The sequence below is a fragment of the Pongo abelii genome, chromosome 14 (genome assembly GCF_028885655.2).
Source record: "Pongo abelii isolate AG06213 chromosome 14, NHGRI_mPonAbe1-v2.0_pri, whole genome shotgun sequence".
Lineage (NCBI taxonomy): Eukaryota > Metazoa > Chordata > Mammalia > Primates > Hominidae > Pongo > Pongo abelii.
In genome coordinates this window covers 82740563-82763779 of record NC_071999.2, presented here as the reverse complement: position 1 = coordinate 82763779, position 23217 = coordinate 82740563, and the positions used below count along the sequence as shown (strand labels likewise).

The following is a 23217-nucleotide window of genomic DNA, read 5'->3' as shown; positions in this document are numbered from 1 at the left end:
CCCAGCAGGCTCCGGCGACACTCCTTCCTTTCTTTTTTCTGCTCCACCTCCCCAAACCTTCCAGTTTCAGCCACAGATAGTCTCTTCCACATATAGCTAGCTTCAGCCCTCCCACATTCCATCTCAAAACAACAAAAAAAATCCCCTTCAAGCGGAAGTCACATCTCTGGCAGGAAAGCAGAGGCTCGTCCCACAGCGAGGAGGCTGGGGCGGCCGCAGCGCGCGCTCCCGCTTGGGCGCGGCCCCACTCCCGCCGGGCTCCGCCCCTCCCCGCCCCCTCCCCGCCCTCTTGGGCGGGGACGCGCCAGGGAAGCGCGCGGCCGCGAGCCCTGGGCGCCATTTTAGACTCGCTGCCTGTGGCCCAGGCGCAGGAAGCTTACGCGGTGGCACCGCTCGCTGAGGTAGTCTCTCGCGGCGCCGGGGATCCCTGAACAAGGACGCAGACAGCGCGGGACTGAGAAGGAAAGCTTCTCTCTGGGCAGCCAGAGCCGCAAAGGTGGAGCCGCGTTGGCGCCCTCCGCGGGACCAGCGCCTCGGATGCGGGCGGAGCGCGGGGGGCCGCGGCTGCGGGAGCGCGAAGCGGGGGGCCAGGGGCGCCTCATGTGAGAGCCGCGGGACCTGCAGCCGCCGCCGTCCCCGGAGCACGGGGTGGTGTGTGGGGGAAGCCGCCCCCGGCAGCAGGTAACGGCGGAGGGGCAAGGCCGAGCCCCGCTGCGACGGCGGAGCCGGGGAGGGACCGCGGACCGTCTGTGGGCGGGCCGGGGCGGGGGGGAGGGGGCGCGGGGTCCGGGGCGCGCGCGGGCCGCTCTTCAGGAGTGCCGGGCGGGGCGCGGCACCCAGACCTTGGAGCTTGCTTGGGGGCGTTTCCCCGCCGTGCCTGCTTCCAAACATGTCAACAAGGCGTGGTGCGTGTGCGGCGGCCGCCTGCAGCCTGCCCGCGATGCCGCCGCTCCCGGGCTCGCCGCGCTCCTGCCCGGCTTTATGACCCTTGGCGGGGGCTGGTGACAGGCACCGTGGAGCTCGCACTCTGTGGGGCTCTCCCGGCGTCGGCTACGCCCGTGCTGGTAGCTTGAGCAATGAGGCACTGAAATGTCAAAGCAAACTGCCCAGGGTGGGGCGCACGAGAAATGTCAGGGGAAGCCAATTGGTGGGGAGGTGGCGCAGGGAGGAGGGGACGCCCCCGCCGCTTAGCCAGGCGAAAAACTTGGTCAACTTGCGTTGAGCGGCTTCGCGTCTGCCTTTGGAGTGGGCAGTCCTTTAGGTGGGCTTGCAGACAGGGGTCAGGAAGCAGCGCAGTAAATGGTCTGTATCTCCAAGCTGAGAGATGAGAGTGATTATTTTTATTTTGTCGTTGCTAATGATGTCCAGTTGAGTGACCCAAATTTTTTAGTTAGAATCCTCCTTTTCTAACTTGAAAAAAAAGTAACTTAGTTTCTGTTATCTCTGAAATATTTATAAAAATGCCATCAACTATCAGTTATCTATCTATATATATGACCTGTAGACAGATTTTCGCCACTGTGCGCTCTCTAACCATTTAGTTGTGAGTTAACCTCTTTATAGTGTTTTATTCTTGTAGTTCAGCCAAAGAATGCATATTAGTTTGATATTAGTAAAAGCAGAACAGAAAGGAACTCTGATGCCAAAATAGGGTTTTTAGAATTAACTACAAATGGGCATTTAAAATTACTGCATGCCCAGTGTAAAAGTGCCTAATACAACGATGCACACGGCTAGCTGTTCACTTCCGGTCTTTACCTAATGATGAAGTTGATTGCTTCTTTCAAAGTTCTTTTTTTTTTTTTTTTTTTGAGACAGGGACTCACTTTGTCACCCAGGCTGGAGTGCAGTGGCGCGATCTCGGCTCTAGCGATCCTCCCACCCCAGGCTCCCTAGTAGCTGAGACTACAGGCGTGGGCCACCATGCCCTGCTAATTTTTGTATTTTTTGTAGAGACGGGTTTCATCGTGTTGCCCAGGCTGGTCTCGAACTACTGAGCTCAAGCGATCCGCCCGCCTTGTCCTCCGAAAGTGCTGGGATTACAGGCGTGGCCCACCGCGCCCACCTCGAAAGTTTATGGAACACAGAGTTAGTTCACTAACTCTTTGTGCTGCTCAGCTAGTCTGTGGTCTTTCCTCAATAGTTTGCTATTTAGCAATTTGTAGTCATACCAGTCCCTCACCAAAAGCTGTGGTGGCCTAAGTTGCATTATTTGGGGCCTAGAAACTTTGCAGGAAATTAAACTGCCAGAGTCCTGAAGAGGCCTAGTTTTGGTGCTCCAGATTTCTAGAGTCTAGAATGTCTCATTGATGTTTATAGTACAGCTTGGCCCTCCATACTTCTGTTCAAATATAAGAGGTGTTTTCACTTTGACAAAAGTAGGAATTATAGGGTCCATTGATGTAAATTATTTGCAGGCTGGAAGATGCTCTGAGATGTTTAATTTTCTGTATAGCAGAGTTTCATGTGTAAATAGATTTAATAAGATACTATTAAAGTAGTGTAAAATTTTTCATACATAATGAAACCAACTTGGAAAAATTGACATTTAAAATTTTAAGTGTCCACTCACTTATGCTATTTTCATGCACAAATGAGGATAGTGCAGAGGATATTTTTATTGGAATTTGGCCTTACATTTTTTTCCATTGCTTAATGCACTATAATTGTGACATAGACATATTATGTATGACAATTAACAGACTTAATTCAGCTATTTGTAAACTGGTAAGTTCTTAAATGCTTTGGTGATCATACAGTGTTTTTATATCTAGATCAAGAGATACTGTCCCTTAGTGTTGCATACTGTTAAAAAAAATTTTGTCAACTTTTTTAACCTGAACTTGGAAAGGTATTTAAGTACATTTTATTTAAAACGGTACTATAATAGACAAAAGAAAGTTTCTATTTTTAGGACCAGCAAAGTATTTATTAGCAAAGACTATTATGTGAATAAGGCTACCATTTTATTTTTGTTTATATATCCATATACTGTAAAGTAAAATGAATCATTCCGTCTTTAAGTTGTCTAGTTCTGGTTTTAGAAGACTGTTCTCCAGAAACAGGCAATCAGTATTCTATAATAAGGTGTAGAAATTGCGAAGACTGTCATTCTTTTTTGAATCTCTGTATCTCAAAATCGTGAGTAGTTTTAGGTGGTCAGAAGAGAAATTATAAGCTTTGGATAGCAAACACTTTGTTCTTTGACCCAAATTTTATATACTAAAATTAAAGTAAGCCTTCAGGGTAAGTTAAAGCAGAAAAATGGGTCATAATAACAGTGTTACCTCAGCCTCTAGTGAGGGATTATTATAAGAGACTTAATATTAAAGATTACAGTGTAGATTATACACTTGTCTCTAAACATAAAAAAAAAAATCTATTCTCAGAGTCACACATAATTTCCAGTCTTCCATCAGACTACCTTCTTGCTGTCACCTCTGTCATTCTATTTTCTCTCTTGTTTTCTCCCTGATCAGTAGGGTATACGTAATATATTTTATTCACATAGTTGGGAATAGGAGCAGTGAAGAATAGGCAGTTTATTGCACATATGCTAAGACGTCTTAGACTGACTTTCATGGCATTAAGGTCAGAGGCCTCTGCCATTCTCTTTTTACTCTCCAGCCCTCAATCCTCTTTCACCAGTTTTGCGAGGTACTGGATGGAGAAAGTCTGCAGAAACATTTGTTTTACAGTAATGCATATGCATATCCTTCATCTCACACAGGAATGAGAAATTCTTTTATGCTGATAGGCCAGAGGAGAGTTGGAGCAACAAGCCATCTTTCTGAAAGGTTGTGACCCCAAGTTTAGGTCGAAACCACTACCCTGCCAGAACTGTTCTCTAGAAGCAAAAGTATTACAGGCTCTAAACTAACTACCAGTGAGTGGTCTGCAGCCATTTAGTTTAGAGCCTGCTATACTTTTCCAACAAACAAATCAAAACAAGACCTTTTAAAAAGTCCAATTACAGAGTAATGCATTGATAGTAAAAGAAATGTGTAAAACATAAAAAGGGAAAAGATATTTGCAAGAAAACAAATTACCTGTAATCTGCCGTCTACTGTTGGTTACTATAATTCAATGAGTCTACTTCTAGGGTATGTTTTCTTGTACACAAGCTCACTTGCGCTCTCTGTCTCTCCGTTTTAAAGCAAAAATAGAGTCGGGTGTGGTGCTGCATGCAGATACTCTGGAGGCTGAGGTGGAAGGATTGCTTGATCTCAGGAGGTCGAGGCTGCAGTGAGCCATGATCGTGCCACTGCACTCCAGCCTGGGTGACAGAGCGAGACCTCATATGGAATGAATGAGTGAACGGAATGAATGAATGAATCATTCTCTGCCTTCTGGGTAGTAACCCCGGTTTTTAGCGTGTTGTGTACTTTAATGTTGTTAATGCTGGACTGCTTTCCTATACAACAGTCATATCTCAACAGTTCAACAGTCAAATCTCCCCTTTGAAAAGCCTTAATAGTATTGCATTTCTCACAGAAACCCTATGTTTTATTAAACTCATTTTGCAAATTGAAGCACAGGAATATCAAGTAATTTGCTCAAAGCCACATAGCCAGTGAGAGGTAGAGCCAGAATTCAAACCCAAGGGGCTTGGTTCCAGAGCCCATTCTCTTTAGCCATAATACTGTTTTGCCATGAAAAAACTATCTATCTTTCAAAGAAACTAATGGAATGAAAGTGCTAAGAATACATAGAATAAACAAATAGGTATAATTCAGAAACACAACTTGGGGAAAACAGTGCAATAGTAAGTGATGTGTTTGAAGAAGCAGCTACATTCCAGACCAAACAATTCATAGTAGGGGTGGTTTTGCTTATTTTAGGCAGAGTTAAGAAATGTCTGGCAGTAACACATATCATAGCCCAGTGCCTGTCCGTGGCAGGGGGTGATTTCAGGAAGAAACTGTTCCACCTCGGATCATCAGGCATTAAGAGTCTCATAAGGAGCGCACAACCTAGATCCCTCACATGGACAGTTCACAATAAGGTTCTCACTCCTGTAAGAATCGAATGTAGATGCTGATCTGACAGGAGGAGGAGTTCAGACTGTAAAGCTTGCTCACTTCCTACTATGGGGCCCAGTTCTGGTCCTCAGGCCAGAAGCACAGGACCCCTGTATAGACTATTAAATGTGGAAGATCCTTTCTGGAGGTTCTTGGGACCCTAGTTGGCCTCGAATTCAAGAACAAATATCCTTACATGACTTTTAAGAAACCTTTACAAAGTATCGCTGTAGGTTCCCTTTTATATTCATTTTAGTTAAGTTCACCACAACTTTTGAAATATAAATTCTTAGCATGGTTTAAAATCATAATAATTTTTCTCCCATGTAGTATGTACTGTATATTATACTGATAAATGTAGATGTTTAAAAACATATGCCAAAAAAGTATAAAATTTATAAAACCATTGTTGGCCTTCATTGGCATTTTTCATAATAGTTTGTTTTGGTATTCTTGAATTACTGATCCAGTTTTTCCTGCATGTTTGTGTTTGTGTATATAAACACACATCTCAGTGACAGAAGAATGAATTTTGAGTTTATTTCTATTCCAAAGTTGAGTAGGAAAAAAACTGATGCATTTTTCGGAATAGGATGAAACGAGGAGGAAGAGATAGTGACCGTAATTCATCAGAAGAAGGAACTGCAGAGAAATCCAAGAAACTGAGGACTACAAATGAGCATTCTCAGACTTGTGATTGGGGTAATCTCCTTCAGGACATTATTCTCCAAGTATTTAAGTATTTGCCTCTTCTTGACCGGGCTCATGCTTCACAAGTTTGCCGCAACTGGAACCAGGTATTTCACATGCCTGACTTGTGGAGATGTTTTGAATTTGAACTGAATCAGCCAGCTACATCTTATTTGAAAGCTACCCATCCAGAGCTGATCAAACAGATTATTAAAAGACATTCAAACCATCTACAATATGTCAGCTTCAAGGTAATATTTTAAATCCTTCTTTTAAAAAATAAAGTATTTTTAGTGGCTTTGTTTCCTAAACCAGTACATCTTCTCATGCCTTTAAAATACTTGCTTTTTCAGGGAAAATGCTTAAAAATTTAGAATTATTGTATACCTTAGAAGCTGTCACAAAATAATTATTATATTTGATGGAGCTAAATTACTCTATATTAATTATTAATAATTTCGTAAAACAGCAAAAGCAGCCACTAAATAAGCTTAAGTCATGATAAAGCCGTGAATTACATTGAATTATTGTGAACGATTTTGAGGAAAAAGAAATATCTAATAAAATAAAAATTGAGAGATTATAATTGAATAGAACTTAATTGCTATTTCTGTCTAACAGGAACTTAGTGTTACTTACTGATGGCTTTTTGAAATGGGATCTTCAAATGAAAAGGAAGCATAGAAACTTTATGTAGAAGATATAGATGAATATATTTTAGAGAGAAATAGAAGAAGGTACATGGAAGAATGCCAAAGGGAACTGTTTATTTCTTTTTGTTGCTGGAAGGAAGGTATTGGAAATCATGCAGTGATGAGATAAATGAAGCAGGTGGCTTTTTGAGATATCCAGAATAATTTAAGAAATCATAGCTGGATGTGGGTACCTGTAGTCCCATAGTCCCAGCTTCTCAGGAGGCTGAGGCGGGAAGATTGCCTGAGCCCAGGAGTTTGAGGTTGCGGTGAGCTATGATTGTGCGGCTGTACTCCAGCCTTGGTGACAGAGCGAGACCCTGTCTCTATTTAAAAAAATAAAAAATCACAGTGGTTTGTGTGAGGCTTGTCGTGTTTTGTTTGGGTGATGAATAATGAAATATGGGCATATTTACTGAATCTTTAAATACCAGATTTTGTGGTAGCAAATAACTTACTGGAAAAAAAAAACAAACAATGCATGAATACTTGATTTATCTGGATGTAGCAATTGCTGAACAGTCCAGGCCAAACCTAGGCAAAACAGTAGTTCTTAACCCAGAGCTTCTGGCCATAACTAAAATCTTGTCTTCCCTCGAAGAATGTAATTTCCTCTTAGATGGGGATTACCTGCTTATTCTCCCATGTGTGTCCATGGAGGAGGAGAGAATTGGTGATGGGAATGGTTGGATATGTTTTTGCCTTTTTTCCCAGAAAAATGCACAAAGGCACTTAGGCCACTGATTGCCAGGTTTTACAAATAAAAATATAAGATGAGTATTTAAATTTGAATTTTGGATATTCAATGAATAATTCTTAGTATAGTTACATCCCTTTTAATGTTTGGGACATCTTTAATACTAAAAAATATCTGTTGTTTACCTGAAATTTAATTGGATGTCTAGTATATTATCTTGCGATCCTAACTGGGGGCAAGGGTAGGGGGATCAAACAAAAATTCAGGAGTCATCCCCATACCCCCAGGGAAGAAGTTTAAAGAGGTTTCTGTTTGGTTTTAGTTATCTTTGAGTTGTCTAAGAGTGTTCTAATGGTAAATCGTAAACAAAGATGAGTATAATACAAATACATTCCTCTGATAGTCTTAAAGTCCAGTTCCACCTAGTAGATTTGCTGGGTCATTTTTATTCTTTTACAGCCATGTGATACAATTCAGGTGTATCTAGTATAACCCTCATAAAATCATTTGTGCAAAAGTTTAACATTTTTATTAGGGTTTTTTTTTTTTTTTTAATTTTCCTGAGGAAATAATTACGATTTACAAAAAAGAGTCACATCACAGGATTCTTCTGGGCTCTCCTAATAGTCTTCACTGATTATAGACCAAGGAGGCTTATAGTTAGAATTTTTAGTCTAGAAGAGTGGTTCTCTAACTTTATGTGCATCAAAATCACCTGGAGGGCTCGTAAAGCCAAAAATTGCTGGTCCCACCCCCACAGTTTCTGATTCAGATGGACTGGGTTGGGTATGAACATTTGTTCCCATTTAAGTTCCCAGGTGATGTTGATGCTGCTAGTCCAGGGACCACATATTATCTATAAGTAGCTCTGAAACTAATATAATTAGCACATTAGTTTTACAATCCCCTCTTAACATTTTTGGGATAAAGTAGTGTATATGAATCTGGAAATTAATAATATCCTTTTAACTATTGTTTTAAGGTGCTTCCCAGGAAACAACTAACTTTTTGATGGATGAACTCCTATTTACATCCTTGAGGGATTTTTTTGGCCCTTTATCCTTCCCTTAGGAAATGTCTTTGCAGAAGTATGTGTGAGAATAGCTACATCTTATTTAGTTTAGATTTTCATACCTGACTGGTCCAGTACACTCATTTTACTTCACATTCATCTTTCCATTAATAACATTAATGATGAATCCCAGGTTGTGATACACCTGAACATTTTGAGTAAATACTCAGTTTCTAGTGCATACCATAGACACTGTATTTACATCTATTATGTGATCCACTACCAAATACATAATTATTTTTTAAAGACTATAAATTGATTTACTCCATTAGTTTATACAGTCACTTTGGAATAAATCATTGTAAAAGCCAACATTAAATATGTCTCATCATAATGAAAGCTAGGTCTTCTCTTGACAATTGCCCTTATACTTTTTCAGAGAGACTCAGAAAAGGCTAAGTTGGAGGTGAGGGTGGAGGGTGGATGATTGAAAGACTATTCTTTAAGTTATAATGCAATAAACTAGTAATGATACTTCTATAAAATGAATATGTGTACAGAGAAATATAAATATATACATGAGTAATCTTGAAGTCTGGGTATTTGGGGAAAAAAGTAAAAAAAAATAAAATATTCATGAGTAAACGGTGTTTCTTTTCTAAGGTGGACAGCAGCAAGGAATCAGCTGAAGCAGCTTGTGATATACTATCGCAACTTGTGAATTGCTCTTTAAAAACACTTGGACTTATTTCAACTGCTCGACCAAGCTTTATGGATTTACCAAAGGTATCTGCTCCTTGTGTTTTATTATCTATTACTGAGAAATCCAGTAAAAGTCTAACCTTTTTTTTTTTTGTATTGACAGTGTGAGTATAAGGAAAGTAATATATATACATAATGGAAAACCAGTTACTATTTAGAATGAAAATAAATAGTATTTTTTTAAGCTTTTTTTTTTTTTAAATCACCATACTTCTAAATTGGTATGGTTAAAGAAATTTACAGAGGCGTCTATAGGAAGTATTAAAAGAAATTCAGTAAGTAAAATAGAGTCAAGCATATTAGAAAAAAAGGGACAATAGATACTCATTTTGGGGCTTCCAGAGCAGATTGGTGAAGTTAAAATCAAAGAAAAGTAGAGAGTGCCAGTATTGAGAGCAGGTATAGCTTCTAAAATCTTTTGGCAAATGTTCTGTAAAGATTCAGTCTTGACCAAAGTTAGTATCAGCACAGTTTAGATTAATTTACAGACTTAAAGACATCCTTTCTTTGGGTGAAAAGTTAACATATATTCATATATATGTTCTAACATGATCCTGCACATAATCAGAGATCGTGTCTCTCTCTCACAACTGTTCTCTTAAAATACAAAAATAAGAAGCGTGCATTTTTAGAAAGGCAACTGGTAAAGGTGTCTGAATATGTTAGCTAATGGTTAATAGGTTAGTATCCAACAATAATTTGATATTTTTTTCCCAGAAGACACTGAAAACTAAAATATAGACACCCTTTTAAGTACCTAGTAGTTTAATGTACTAGGATGATTGAGGAGGGAATATGACTAAATTGAATATATAACCCAAGTGGTTGTTTCAGTGGAATGTCTGTACCAAATAAATCACCAGTTGATGTCAAAGTCTTAATTGATTTTGAAATATTTTCATTACATATGTATATTTTGAGATAAAATGTTTTTCTTGTATAAAATAAGGGAAATGGGCAGGAGAATCTGATTATCTTAATATTTTAAGATCCTAAGTACAGAAGTTAGATGATCGTGGTACTCCGACTTAATGTGTAAAAATCTTCTGAATAGCCTCCTAAATTTTGGATTTCTATCCCTTTTTCAAATTCGGGGTGATTCTAAGTCTCCTCTTCCTGTGAGCAGTCCAGGTGATTCTGATTAAGATGGTTAAAGGAACTCATGCTAAGAAATACTAGTTACATGGTATATGGTATAATGCCACCTTCAAGCTTCAAATAGGAAATGAAACAATCTGAATTGATTTTTAGTGTACCTACCATAGCTAAAATACAAATATACATACTGACTCATTTGGTATGTATGTATACCATATTAAAAGATATGTTGAACATAATCTAATTTTCTTTTTTTTCTTATCACTATGCATATATCTAGTACTAATTTGGGAACCATGAATGGAGCTAATGGAAAGAATGCTTCTTCCTTTATTAAGTGAGTCTAGGATACTTAATACTGTTTTTCTTTTTTTCTTTTCTTTTTATGGCTTTGGTAGAAGATTGAAATAGGGCGTTGCAATATTTTGGAAATCCTGAGAGAACTGAAGAGAACATAGAAGAAATGTTTTTGTCCACAGCTAAATTGGGGAAATGGGGAAAGACGTCAGTGATGCAGTCATTAGACTGCAAATGAAATATGTTTGTACAAGATATAATTGAGTTTGATATGAAAATATTAGGAGAAAAATGTGAACATTTAAGTAGTTAAATAGTTACTTAATCAAAATCTAGTTAGCCAGTTATTTAATCACAGTAGGGAAAAAGTAAATTAGGGAATTGTGACCAAGAAGGTAGTGTTTTGGTTGGGTGTGGTAGCTCACAGCTATAATCAGAGTACTTTGGGAAGCCGAGGCAGGAGGTTCCCTTGTGGCCAGGAGTTCGAGATCAGCCTGGGCAGCATAGCAAGACCCATCTCTACAAAAAAAAAAAGTTAGCTGGGTATGGTGGCTCACACCTGTAGTCTTAGCTACTAGGGAGGATGAAACAGGATTGCTTAAGTTCAGGAGTTCAAAGTTGTAGTGAGCTAAGGAGGTGCCAGTGCACTCCAGCCTGGGTGACAAGAACAATACTCCGTCTCAAAAAAAAAAAAGTAATGTTTCATTATACTTTCTTGTCTCTTAGCCTGCCCTCATCCTTTTTCACTCCTGTAGAGAATTTATAAAGCTAACTGGAGCATGAAGTTGGTTTTGTAGAGAGGAATGTGTTAGACCACGTATTAGCCTTTCTTCACTCTCGTGGATTCTTTGCCCAGTGGTTTCAGCTCATATCTTAGCTCCGATTGAGAGCTGCATACTTTGAGAATGCTTTAATTCCTGTTTGCCTACATTGATTCCTTTAGGTCAAATTCTGTCCAACAGATATATACATATATGTGTGTGTGTGTATGTGTGTATACACACATATGTACATACATACAAATACACATATACACATATATGATGAATGATACTCTGGTGCTTTTGTGGATCAAAATACAATAAAATAGAAGACTTGAAAATATTGTAGATAACATTTGACAGAGTTTTAAACTTGGAATTTTAAGTATTTTGATTGTTTTATAATCAAATTTTCTATGAGTTTTCATATCTCAAATGAGTCTGTCATAGATTTTGAATAAATTATTAATTTTTAATGATGGTGTTAATAGTTACTATTTAGTGGTCATAACTATCAAACAGAAAAGAAATGCAGTTTAGTGTTATAGAACACTAGGGTTTCCAGATATGGCAAAATGAAGTGTCTGAGAGAGAGTCTCATCCTGGGTTCCAGAATTCTTCTTTTTACTTACCAGTGGTTTCTCTGATTTAGAGACATTTATCCTGAGGCTTGAAATGCTTTTTTCCCCCACACATAAATAGACTCTTCTCAAAGATGACAGATAGTCACCTATTTTTACCATATTCCCAACAACAGAGTGAAGGTGTGCCACCCCTAAAACATTTACAAAATATTAATATGTCATTATGGTTCAGATAAACTGTAGTACTAGGAAACCCCTTGATTCTCATTTCTAAAAATTGAAATAATTTTTTTTTTTTTTTTTTTGCTTTTCAGTCTCACTTTATCTCTGCACTGACAGTTGTGTTCGTAAACTCCAAATCCCTGTCTTCGCTTAAGATAGATGATACTCCAGTAGATGATCCATCTCTCAAAGTACTAGTGGCCAACAATAGTGATACACTCAAGCTGTTGAAAATGAGCAGCTGTCCTCATGTCTCTCCAGCAGGTATGTTGTGTTTTTTTGCTGGACACATTTTAGTAAAATGCATTGCTATGTTCAAATTAGAAAAAACTATGATCATTAACCTTGAAGGTGGATTCACATGACTGCTTCATCTCTAAAATATTTTTAATGTGGTAATAGAATAGCATAAGTTCTGTAGGGTTACTAGCCTAGACACTGACTTTCAGCTTATTTTCTAATCTTATTTGATAAATTTATGAATAGCACATGCTAGAAAATGAACAGGAAAAAAAAGAGGAAAGGACAGTATGAGGTCAGTCTGAGGTGCCCCATTAATTACAATAGAGTTTTTTCTCATTGTAGTTGAGCTAATAGGGTAGGTTTTGAGTCAGAGCAGTCATATAATTGCTTTTCTTCTCACTATGTAGAGGGAGAAGAGTTGTACTAAGTTGTACAACTAAGTTGTACTAAGTGGTAGCCTTAGATTTTGCAAGATGATGTTTTTCTTAAGTTGAATTTTGGAGCCAAGAACCCATCAAATGCGAGAAGAGCATTATAAAAGCTCTTTCCAGTTTCTCTTACATAGGATTTTCTGAGCATTACTACATTATTCAGTTTGAGATTACTTAAATTCCAGGTGATTTGTATTGAAAAGAGAGTATAAACCCTACTACTGTATTATACTACTGTCTGCTGCTTCATTTCTGACTCCTCCCACTATTGACATATTTGCTGATCCTTTAGCTGTGTTATTTGGGAAACCTGTTCTTTAAGGTATAGTGACAAATCTTTGATCTTTAAAAAAACACTTCCAACCTTCTTGCCATCGCCAAAGGTCAGCCTTCTCCCAAGAAATGATTCCATTTTAGATGGAGATTGCTTGCTCATTCTCCCAAGTCTCCTTGCTCATTCTCTTTTTCTCCCACAGGAGGCTCCTGGTGATGAGAATGGCTAGGTCTATTGTATTTTCTTAGCCCTCGCTGCCACTTACAGATTACCACTGAAGCTATTATAAAACAGAAGTTAAGAATAGGCTTTGGCAGTTAGTTCTTATATGACCTTGATTACATTTTTCTATTTACTGTATAGCTCTGCTCTCAGAGTAAAGTTCATGCTTCCTGGCTTCATAGTGTACAAGGTCCTTTTGTATGTTGACCTCCACCTGTCTCTTGCTGGTCACTCACGTGGAGCTTTTACTTGGGTCCTATGGAACTACAGATTTTTGTTTGTACCTTTGTTTGTGGTTGCTCAGTACACTTTACCCTGTGGAATAATTGCTCAAATGTTTTAACTTCACCTTGCTAACTCCAGCCAGCCCAGGCTTCAGAATTCAGCTCAGATGTGATCTGTGTTGACCCACCTGTCAACATAGGAGAAGAAGGGAACTTCTCCTTTCTGGTTGAGATTTCCCACCTGTGTATTTCCAGAACACTCTGAACATTATTGCTAGCATTTACCACATTGTATGAGTCTTTATGTCTCTGATTTCTCTGTAAAACTGTGAGTTCATAGTTCTCTTTATTCTGGTATATCCTGTGTTCATTCATTTTTATTAAATATACACAACAGTTCTGATAGTATAGTATAAGCTTGCCTGATCCCACTTAATTGTGGGATCCGCCGAATGGGTTCACCTTGTCCGTTGTCCACACAGAACCGATTTATCAAGATGGGAATTGCAATGAAGAAAGAGTAATTAACGCAGAGCCGGCTGTGTGGGAGATTAGAGTTTTGTTATTACTCAAATCAGTCTTCCCAAGCATTTGGAGATCAGAATTTTTAAAGATAATTTGGCAGGTAGGGGCTTGGGAAGTGGTGATTGGTCAGTTTGGAGATGGAATCATAGGGGGTCAGAGTTAGGTTTTCTTAATGTCTTCTGTTCCTAGGTGCCATGGCAGAACTGGTTGGCCCAGATTACCAGTCTGGATGGTGTCAGCTGATCCATCTAGCACAGGGTTTGCAAAATATGTCAAGCACTGTTCTTAGGTTTTACAATAATGATGTTATTGCCAGGAGCAATTTGGGGAGGTTCAGACTCTTGGAGCCAGAGGCTTCATGACCCCCACATTGTAATTTCTAATCTTGTAGCTAGTTTGGAAGTCCTGCAAAGGCAGACTGGACCCCAGGCAAGAAGGAGGGGTCTTTTTGTGAAAGGGCGGTTACCAGTTTTGTTTCAGAGTCAAACCATGAACCGAATTCCTTCCCAAAGTTAGCTCGGCCTATGCCCAGGAATGAACAAGGGCAGCTTAAGGGTTTAGAAGCAAGATAGAGTCGGTTAGGTCTGATTTCTTTCACGGTCATAATTTTGCAAAGTTGGTTTCATAATGACTTTTGGACTAGTTCTTCAGGAAAGGAAGGGAAGAGAAAGAATACTTTTTAATACAGCTGGGCACGTTGGCTCACGTCTATTAATCCCAGCACTTTGGGAGGCCGAGGCGGGCAGATCACGAGGTCAAGAGATCCAGACCATCCTGGCCAACATGGTGAAACCCTGTCTCTACTAAAAATACAAAAATTAGCTGGGCATGGTGGTGCATGCCTGTAGTCCCAGCTACTTGGGAGGCTGAGGCAGGAGAATCGTTTGAATCCGGGAGGCGGAGGTTGCAGTGAGCCGAGGTCGCACCACTGTGCTCCAGCCTGGCAACAGAGCGAGACTCTGTCTCAAAAAAAAGAAAGAACGCTTGTAATACTTTCTATTTGAAGAGTATAACCACATAAGATTTCAGTTGAAATGTCATATTTACATATTTTCTATCTATATTTTGCATATTTGGACGGTTTCTCTAAGTTGAAATTAGGGACTGTATTCTGCTTTCCTCACTGAACATTTAATCAATTTTCTTTCCATTTCATGTAGTTGTTATAATTGTCTGTAACTGGACCTCTAGGTTAGTTTGCCTGTTGCTTCCTTAATATTAATTATCAGGTTGAACTAATGAACATTTAGTTACTTAGTTCCCTATAAAGCCAACATTGCATTATAGTTCTAAGGTTGGACACTTGTTTTTACCTTTTTTGCTGTGATTAAAAAAAAAAAAATTGGGTTATAGCAGTTTGCTTGTATTAATTTCTTCCTTAGGGTACATTCTTAAGAAGTGGAAGTCCTAGGACAAAGGGTCTTTGTGCTTTTTGCCATGTTTTTTTTTTCCAAATGAGTTGTATGAATTTATAGTACCACCACTAATCACCAATTTTTTAACAGCTTTATTGGCATATAATTCACAATTCTCATTTAAAATGTACAATTTATTGATTTTTAGTGTATTGATAGAGTAGTGCACGCATCACCACAATTTTAGAACGCTTTTATTATTCTAAAAAGAAACCACATACCTCTTAGCTGTTGCCCCAAAACCTCCATCCCAGCCATCCCTCGACAACCACTAATCTATTTTCTGTCTCTATAGATTTGCCTGTTCTGGACATTTCATATAAATGGAAATCTAACTTTGGACTTATGAATAATGCTGCTGTGCACATTTATGTACAAATTTTGTGTGGACATATGGTTTAATTTCTCTTAGGTATATACCTAGTGATCATATAGTAACTCCCCATTTGAGAAAATGCCAGGCTGTTTTCCAAAGCTGCTGTGTACCACTTTACATATCCACTAGCAGTGTCTTCTAACACTGCTAACATATATGAGCAGCTGTACTATATATCATAATCATGGGCATGATATCTTATGGAATTCACAGATGCTAGGCATTAGGGTGTGGGATCTTGGAGGCCATTTTGAGAATTACGCCTGCCACAACTGCTTTTGTAGTTATTAAATGATACTCCAAAATTTCTTTCATTTGAATTGTTGGTTACCATTTCCCATGTGTGTGCGTTTTTTAAAAATTATTATTATACTTTAAGTTCTGGAGTACATGTGCAGAACATGCAGGTTTGTTACATAGATACACATGTGCCACAGTGGTTTGCTGCACCCATCAACCTGTCATCTACATTAGGTATTTCTCCTAATGCTATCCCTCCCCTAGCCCCCCAACTCCTGACAGGCACCAGTGTGTGATGTTCCCCTCCCTGTGTCCATGTGTTCTCATTGTTCAACTCCCGCTTATGAGAACATGTGGTGTTTGGTTTTCTGTTCTTGTGTTAGTTTGCTGAGAATGATGGTTTCCAGCTTCATTCATGTCCCTGCAAAGGACATGAACTCATCCTTTTTTATGGCTGCATAGTATTCCATGGTGCATATGTGCCATATTTGCTTTATTTAGTCTATCATTGATGGGCATTTGGGTTGGTTCCAAGTCTTTGCTATTGTGAACAGTGCCACAGTAAACATACATGGGCATGTGTCTATAGTAGAATGATTTATAATCCTTTGGGTATATACCCAGTAATGGTGTTGCTGGGTCAAATGGTATTTCTAGTTCTGGATCCTTGAGGAATTGCCACACTGTCTTCCACAATGGTTGAACTAATTTACACTACCACCAACAGTGTAATAGCGTTCCTATTTCTCCACATCCTCTCCAGCATCTGTTGTTTGCTGACTTTTTAATGATCGCCATTCTAACTGGCGTGAGATGGTATCAGAACGGAGATGTGCTTAGGTTACCTTGAGTAATTAGAGTATATTTCAAAGTATATAAAATAGCCAGGCGTGGTGGCGTGTGCCTGTAACCCAAGCTACTTGGGAGGCTGAGGCAGGAGAATTGCTTAAACCAGGGAGGCGGAGGTTGCAGTGAGCCAAGATCGCACCCCTGTACTCCATCCTGGGTGGCAGAGCTAGACTCCATCTCAAAACAGAAATAAAGTATATACCTACCTTGCGGAAAACAGAAACTTTGTGGTTGCTGAATACTGAGACATTACTCTCTTTTCTGGTGACTCATTCTGGCAATTCAGTTTATCTCTTCTGATAATTCTAATGCCTATCTTTTCCCACTGTTATAAAGCGATAGCTTATTGGTGGCCTCTGTCTTGTCATTTCCTAAGCAGTAGTTAAGTGCATGGACATAAGAGTCACTGAGCCTGTGCTTGTATTGCAGCTTTGCTATTTTTAGCTAGCTGTCTTCACTTCAAAGTAGAAATAATACTTTTCCAGATTTTTAAAATTATTTGTGGGATAACATCTAGTACCTGGCATATTATACTTGTAACAATAAATAGTAGATGAAAGTATGGTGTATGTTTTGTTGTTCCTATCCCTGTTTCTAAACATAAGGAAGAAATGGATTGAGTGGGTTACTTACCAGGTAATATAAAGTGCCTCTTTGGGGTAGAATTCTTATAGTAGGCCGGGTGCAGTGGCTCATGTCTGTAATCCCAGCACTTTGGGAGGCCAAGACGGGTGGATCACTTGAGGTCAGGAGTTCGATACTATCCTGGCCAACATGGTGAAACCCTGTCTCCACCAAAAATACAAAAATTAGCCAGGCGTGTTGGCATACGCTTGTGGTCCCAGCTACTCAGGAGGCTGAGGCAGGAGAATCGCTTGAACCCGGGAGGCAGAGGCTGCAGTGAGCTGGGATTACACCACTGCACTCCAGCCTGGGCTACAGAGCGAGACTCTGACTCAAAACAAAACAAAAACAGAACTCTTATAGAGAGATCAGACATTGACCTTTGCAATATCATCTGTTGCTAGGATGATAGTTTTGGTAAGTTATAAAGCATAGCACCCTAAGTATAGGGAATCATCTAAGGGAAGTGCTTTCTGGGTATGTTAGAGCTTCAAAAGTCATAATGAATATTTCCATTAATGTGAATTGAGTAGTTATTTTTGACATACTTATTTAGTGATATCTTGGTATTTTTTCTTAAAAGTTTAATAAGCTGCTTATATACTATTAGCAATTAGACTGTTGATCATTTGATAGAAATCTCTAGTTTGTAAATGTTTTATTTCATTACCTAATTCATAGTTTTATATGGTTCTATCTTTGTTTGTATTAGGATTAGGTTTTGAACTTCAAAAAATGTTCTTTGGCCTCCGTTGCAGTGGTCATGTAATTACTTAACCTATAAGTTTAGTGTTAGTAATAACTTTTTAAAAATATGGCACTGTCTGTGCATTACTGGAATGCCCTAACCTTAGTGATGGTGTATTTTTTAAATGACAGAGTTAACTGAGTTTTATTTCTTTTTAATAGATGGGATTTAGAATTGGTTTCATTTTCTTGTAGACAAAATTAGTAATAGATTTTAAATGTTTGTGACTTCCCTTCTAATTCAACTATACAAATTTTAAATTATATAGTTTTGTGGTAAGGGAACTGTGACAAACTTTTGTGGGACATGTACTTGATGGAATTTTTGAACAGATAAACTTTTACAAAAACTTGCAAATAATTTCTTTTTTTCTTTCAAGGTATCCTTTGTGTGGCTGATCAGTGTCATGGCTTAAGAGAACTAGCCCTGAACTACCACTTATTGAGTGATGAGTTGTTACTTGCTTTGTCTTCTGAAAAACATGTTCGATTAGAACATTTGCGCATTGATGTAGTCAGTGAGAATCCTGGACAGACACACTTCCATACTATTCAGAAGAGCAGCTGGGATGCTTTCATCAGACATTCACCCAAAGTGAACTTAGTGATGTATTTTTTTTTATATGAAGAAGAATTTGACCCATTCTTTCGCTATGAAATACCTGCCACCCATCTGTACTTTGGGAGATCAGTAAGCAAAGATGTGCTTGGCCGTGTGGGAATGACATGCCCTAGACTGGTTGAACTCGTAGTGTGTGCAAATGGATTACGGCCACTTGATGAAGAGTTAATTCGCATTGCAGAACGTTGCAAAAATTTGTCAGCTATTGGACTAGGGGAATGTGAAGTCTCATGTAGTGCCTTTGTTGAGTTTGTGAAGATGTGTGGTGGCCGCCTATCTCAGTTATCCATTATGGAAGAAGTACTAATTCCTGACCAAAAGTATAGTTTGGAGCAGATTCACTGGGAAGTGTCCAAGCATCTTGGTAGGGTGTGGTTTCCCGACATGATGCCCACTTGGTAAAAACCGCATGATGTAGGGCATGATGAATAGCACCTTAACTTTAAGCAAATGTATTATAATAAAAGTTCTATTTGCTGTAGTTCTGATATAATTCTACTATTTTGTGGCACAGAAATTTGATATCTTCAGTCAGTATATGTAAAGATTGTTTATTGGAAGACCCATGAATGAGCTTCGGTCAGAAAACTCCATTTGTTTCCTTAGTGTAATAGCAATCATATCTCCGAATTTTTCTTTTTAATGTGGTTCAGATGTGAAAGTAATAACCAGTTATACATATTAAACAGTTTACAGTCTAAAGGAAACAAAACCTATATGTTGTAATATCCAAGAAGTACTAATAGGTTTTCTGAAATGTTATATTCTCTATGCATTTTTTAAAAAATGTAAACTTGACATTTTAGGGTCTTCAGTTACACATACACCTGTTATAAGGTGTTTAATATAGCTCAGGAAAGTGAGCATTTTGTGAGAAAAATGAATATATCATATCTAATGGAAAAGATTGGATGAATGTTCTCAAATGTTACAAAGCTGTTTAAAGAAAAAGGTATATATAAGTAATCGGAACACTTAGAAAACTGATAAATGTCACACAGTGGTATTATAGAAGGATAATACAGAGCCAAGATCAAATTAAAAGACAATAAATGGAACAGAAGGGAGACAATGTTTAGCTTTGTATAAATTTTTAGGTTTGCTCTGTAATCTGCTAAACCATATACATTCTTTTGTGATATGTTACTATGTATGTGGCACTTGAGGCACTGTATGTAAAGGAATGCTTTACTAGTTCTTGGTTTTATCTTTGTTTAAACTAGCTTTAAAGTATAAACAATAATTGAAATGAAAAGCTTACCTATTTTAAAAAGCCAAATTTAAATAAATATAGAACTTTAAAATGTTTATCAGTTGTTTCCATGAAAGAATATTAGTTTCCAGTAAATTTTAGTGATGGCTCACTCACTTTTCTATTTTGGAATTACATAGTTATGTAAGTAGAATTTTTAAAAATCATAAAGGGAGCACCATTGGTACAGTCTAGCATAAACAGCAGATTTTAAAGAGGATATATTTAAGTTCATAATTATATTTTTCAGTAAATATTGCTCAATGAACTGGAAAACTAATAGAAAAACGTCTGCAGTTTTGTGATTGTTAATTTGGTTAAACTGATATATTATTTAAGTTAGGTAACATTTTATATTACTTTCATATGAATAAAGGTAATCCATGCATTGTAGAGTCTATAAAATGTTGAGTTTTTTTAGATGATATAAACTTTGATTCTGGGCACTAGTGCTAGTAGATATTACTACCCTCCTGAGGGAAATCAGAAGTGATTTAACCCCAATGGAATACATTAATTCTTGAAGCGTCTCTTTTCAGTAGTGTGACTTTTAGAAAGTATCTCAGTAGTTAAGGAAGCTAACAGTCTTAGGTGTACTTTTAAAACGGATGGCCTTCTTAAGAATAAAGCAAAAGGCGATTTTCTACATAATTTATGCTTTCCAAAAGTGATGATATGCTCTCCTGCAGCAACATATAAGTGAGAAGAAAAACGGCTTATCTAGATTGGAAAATTAACAGCAATTCTAGTAATATTTTTCTCCTTCTAAATAGTAAAAAGCTCTGATTGTACAAGAATTACCTGTGCTAGTCAAGTGTTTTTTTTTCCTTGAACAACTTTGGAAAAATGGATTTGACAGAACATAATCAGTTCTACTAACCAAAGCTTGTATTTGGAAATTTACTTTTTGTACAAATTGAATTATATAATGCTTGAAATACTTTAAGTCACTTTATAAGCAAAATGCATAGTACTTAATTTGTTTATACTGTAAAGTATATGTTAAATGCTTTTATCACTTTGAGAATAAAAAGTTACTAATGCTGTTGTATTTTACTTTTTAAAAACTACACAAACATTTGACTTTAAACTTAAAAATGTTGTTTCAAATCCATATTTGATGGATATAATATTTAATATTAAACAATGTTTATGATAGACCCGCTTTTTTGAAGATACAAGGTTAGGCTCATGGAACCTATTCTTGAAATAAGCTCTGATGCCTAAAGAAATAGGAAATTTAAAACCTACCATGAAATATAAATTTTTAAATTTTTATACAGAAAATAATAGGTTCTTTCTGCATTCAGAATGAGAACTTATAAAACACATTATTTAGACATAGAATCAGTCGTTAAGGGTCCTTGAACCCAACCAGTCTTTTTAGAGATAAATGTCTTTATATAAATTAGAATAGTTTTTCAACTATTGAAATTATTTTCATTGTCTTACTTGCTTTCAACTTATCTTGGTAATTTGGGCTGTTTTAACCATATCAGAAAAAATAGGTATGATTGAAGATAAAGTCAATTTAGTGCATTTTAAGAACTTTTTTGTGTTTGTGGAAAAGTTTAGGCTGAAAGGAAGAAGTTTGTGTGAATAAGGTTCAAGCCTCCACTAGGTCCTTTAAAAAAATTTTTTTTTTACACTAGGTCCTTTAACACACTATAGTTAATTTCTACTCCACACATAGATAGTAATGATCTTTGCAGACTCCAACCCCAGTTTGTGGGGCTGGTTTTAATTTTACCAGGCAGTCAGGAAAATTCCAGCTGCTTGCTGACACCCAACTTTAAAAAGGGCACAAAGCCTTTTACTCCAAAAGTTAAGAGCTTATCCTTAGAATAATCAGTCCAATAAAAGGATAAATAATCCTAACTTGTTTTAAGTAGGAGACAAAATTTTGAAAGGAAGGTTTGAAGAGCAGGAAACTACTTGGATAATAAAGGGTAAATATGACGAAGATGCTGGAAACACTTTGGCCAGCCTGTTTGCCTTTGTGAACAGGGAAAAAGCATGTGTGTAGTTTTGGAACATCACTCTTTGTATAGCCTGCCAACAATTTATTTAAAAAATAAAACATCTTACAGGAACTATAATCCCAGGTAATTCATTAAGTGCCACCACAGCAGACCATAAAACTGGATAAGACTTCCTAAGACTTGATTTTTTTCTCCGATTTTTAAGGAGCCTCCAATATTGAGGGTTCCAAATAAAGTTTAGTAGATTTTTTCACTTTCTGTTTTCCTCTACCTGCAACAATATATTAGATGACACTTTGTGGGTATACTTACCTAATTTTGTGCCAGATTAATGAGAGGATATATTCACTCTAAAGCCCTAGTCAGACTAAAAATGTATAAATTTTATACATCAACATTTTTTTCAGATGGAGTCTCATTCTGTTGCCAGGCTGGAGTGCACCTCCACCTCCTGGATTCAAGTGATTCTCCTGCCTCAGCCTCCCAAGTAGCTGGGACTACAGGCGTGCGCCACCACAACCAGCTAATTTTTGTATTTTCAGTAGGGACGGGGTTTCACCATGTTGGCCAGGCTGGTCTCGAACTCCTGACCTCAAGTGATCCGTCCACCTTGGCCTCCCAAAGTGTTAGGATTACAGGCATAAGCCACCGCACCCAGCCTACATCTATAACAATAGCAAAATAGAAACTGCATTTAAGTTGTACTTGTTATAATTAAAGTAAATCACATTAAGTCATATTGCTCAAAGGGCAGCAAAACTTAACTGGCAGATTTCTGCGTGGCTATGTTTTGGTTTCTCAACTACTATTTTGAAAGCATGTTCTTGAATCATCTTCACCTGAAAGCTCTACATCTTGTAAGTAGAGCTGACAGGTTTAATTCTTAAGAAATACTTCTGTAAATGTTAATGCTGTCTATCCTGTAGTTACCTGAATCTATGGTGCTTTCTGTCTTCATTTAATTAAGATTCTTAGGAACAATGAAAAATCTTGAATGCTTTTTTTTTTTGAGACAGAGTCTCGCTCTGTCGCCCAGGCTGGAGTGCAGTGGCGCCATCTCAGCTCACTATAACCTCCGCCTCCTGGGTTCAAGTGATTCTCCTGCCTTAGCCTCACGTGTAGCTGGGATTACAGGCATGGACCACCACACCCAGCTTTTTTTTTTTTTTTTTTTTTGTAATTTTAGGAGAAACGGGGTTTCACCACATTGGCCAGGCTGGTCTTAAACTCCTGACCTTCAGTAATCCTCCCACCTCAGTTTCCCAAAGTGATGGGATTACAGGCATAAGCCACTGTGCCTACCCAAAAATCTTGAATGCTTTTTTCACATAACTATTAGAATCTTGTTTAAAAGT

At 38.0% G+C, this 23217-nt stretch overlaps 1 protein-coding gene across 1 annotated transcript; it reads left to right on the top strand.

Moving 5' to 3' along the window:
* The first annotated feature begins 487 nt into the window (after positions 1–487).
* FBXL3 (F-box and leucine rich repeat protein 3) lies at positions 488–20925 on the top strand. The gene is made up of 5 exons (XM_009248707.4): positions 488–681; positions 5614–5962; positions 8776–8898; positions 11929–12100; positions 18387–20925. Exons 2-5 carry the CDS (start codon positions 5615–5617, stop codon positions 19028–19030), a joined length of 1287 nt encoding a protein of 428 aa, XP_009246982.1. The 5' UTR covers positions 488–681; position 5614; the 3' UTR covers positions 19031–20925.
* The last annotated feature ends 2292 nt before the right edge of the window (positions 20926–23217 follow it).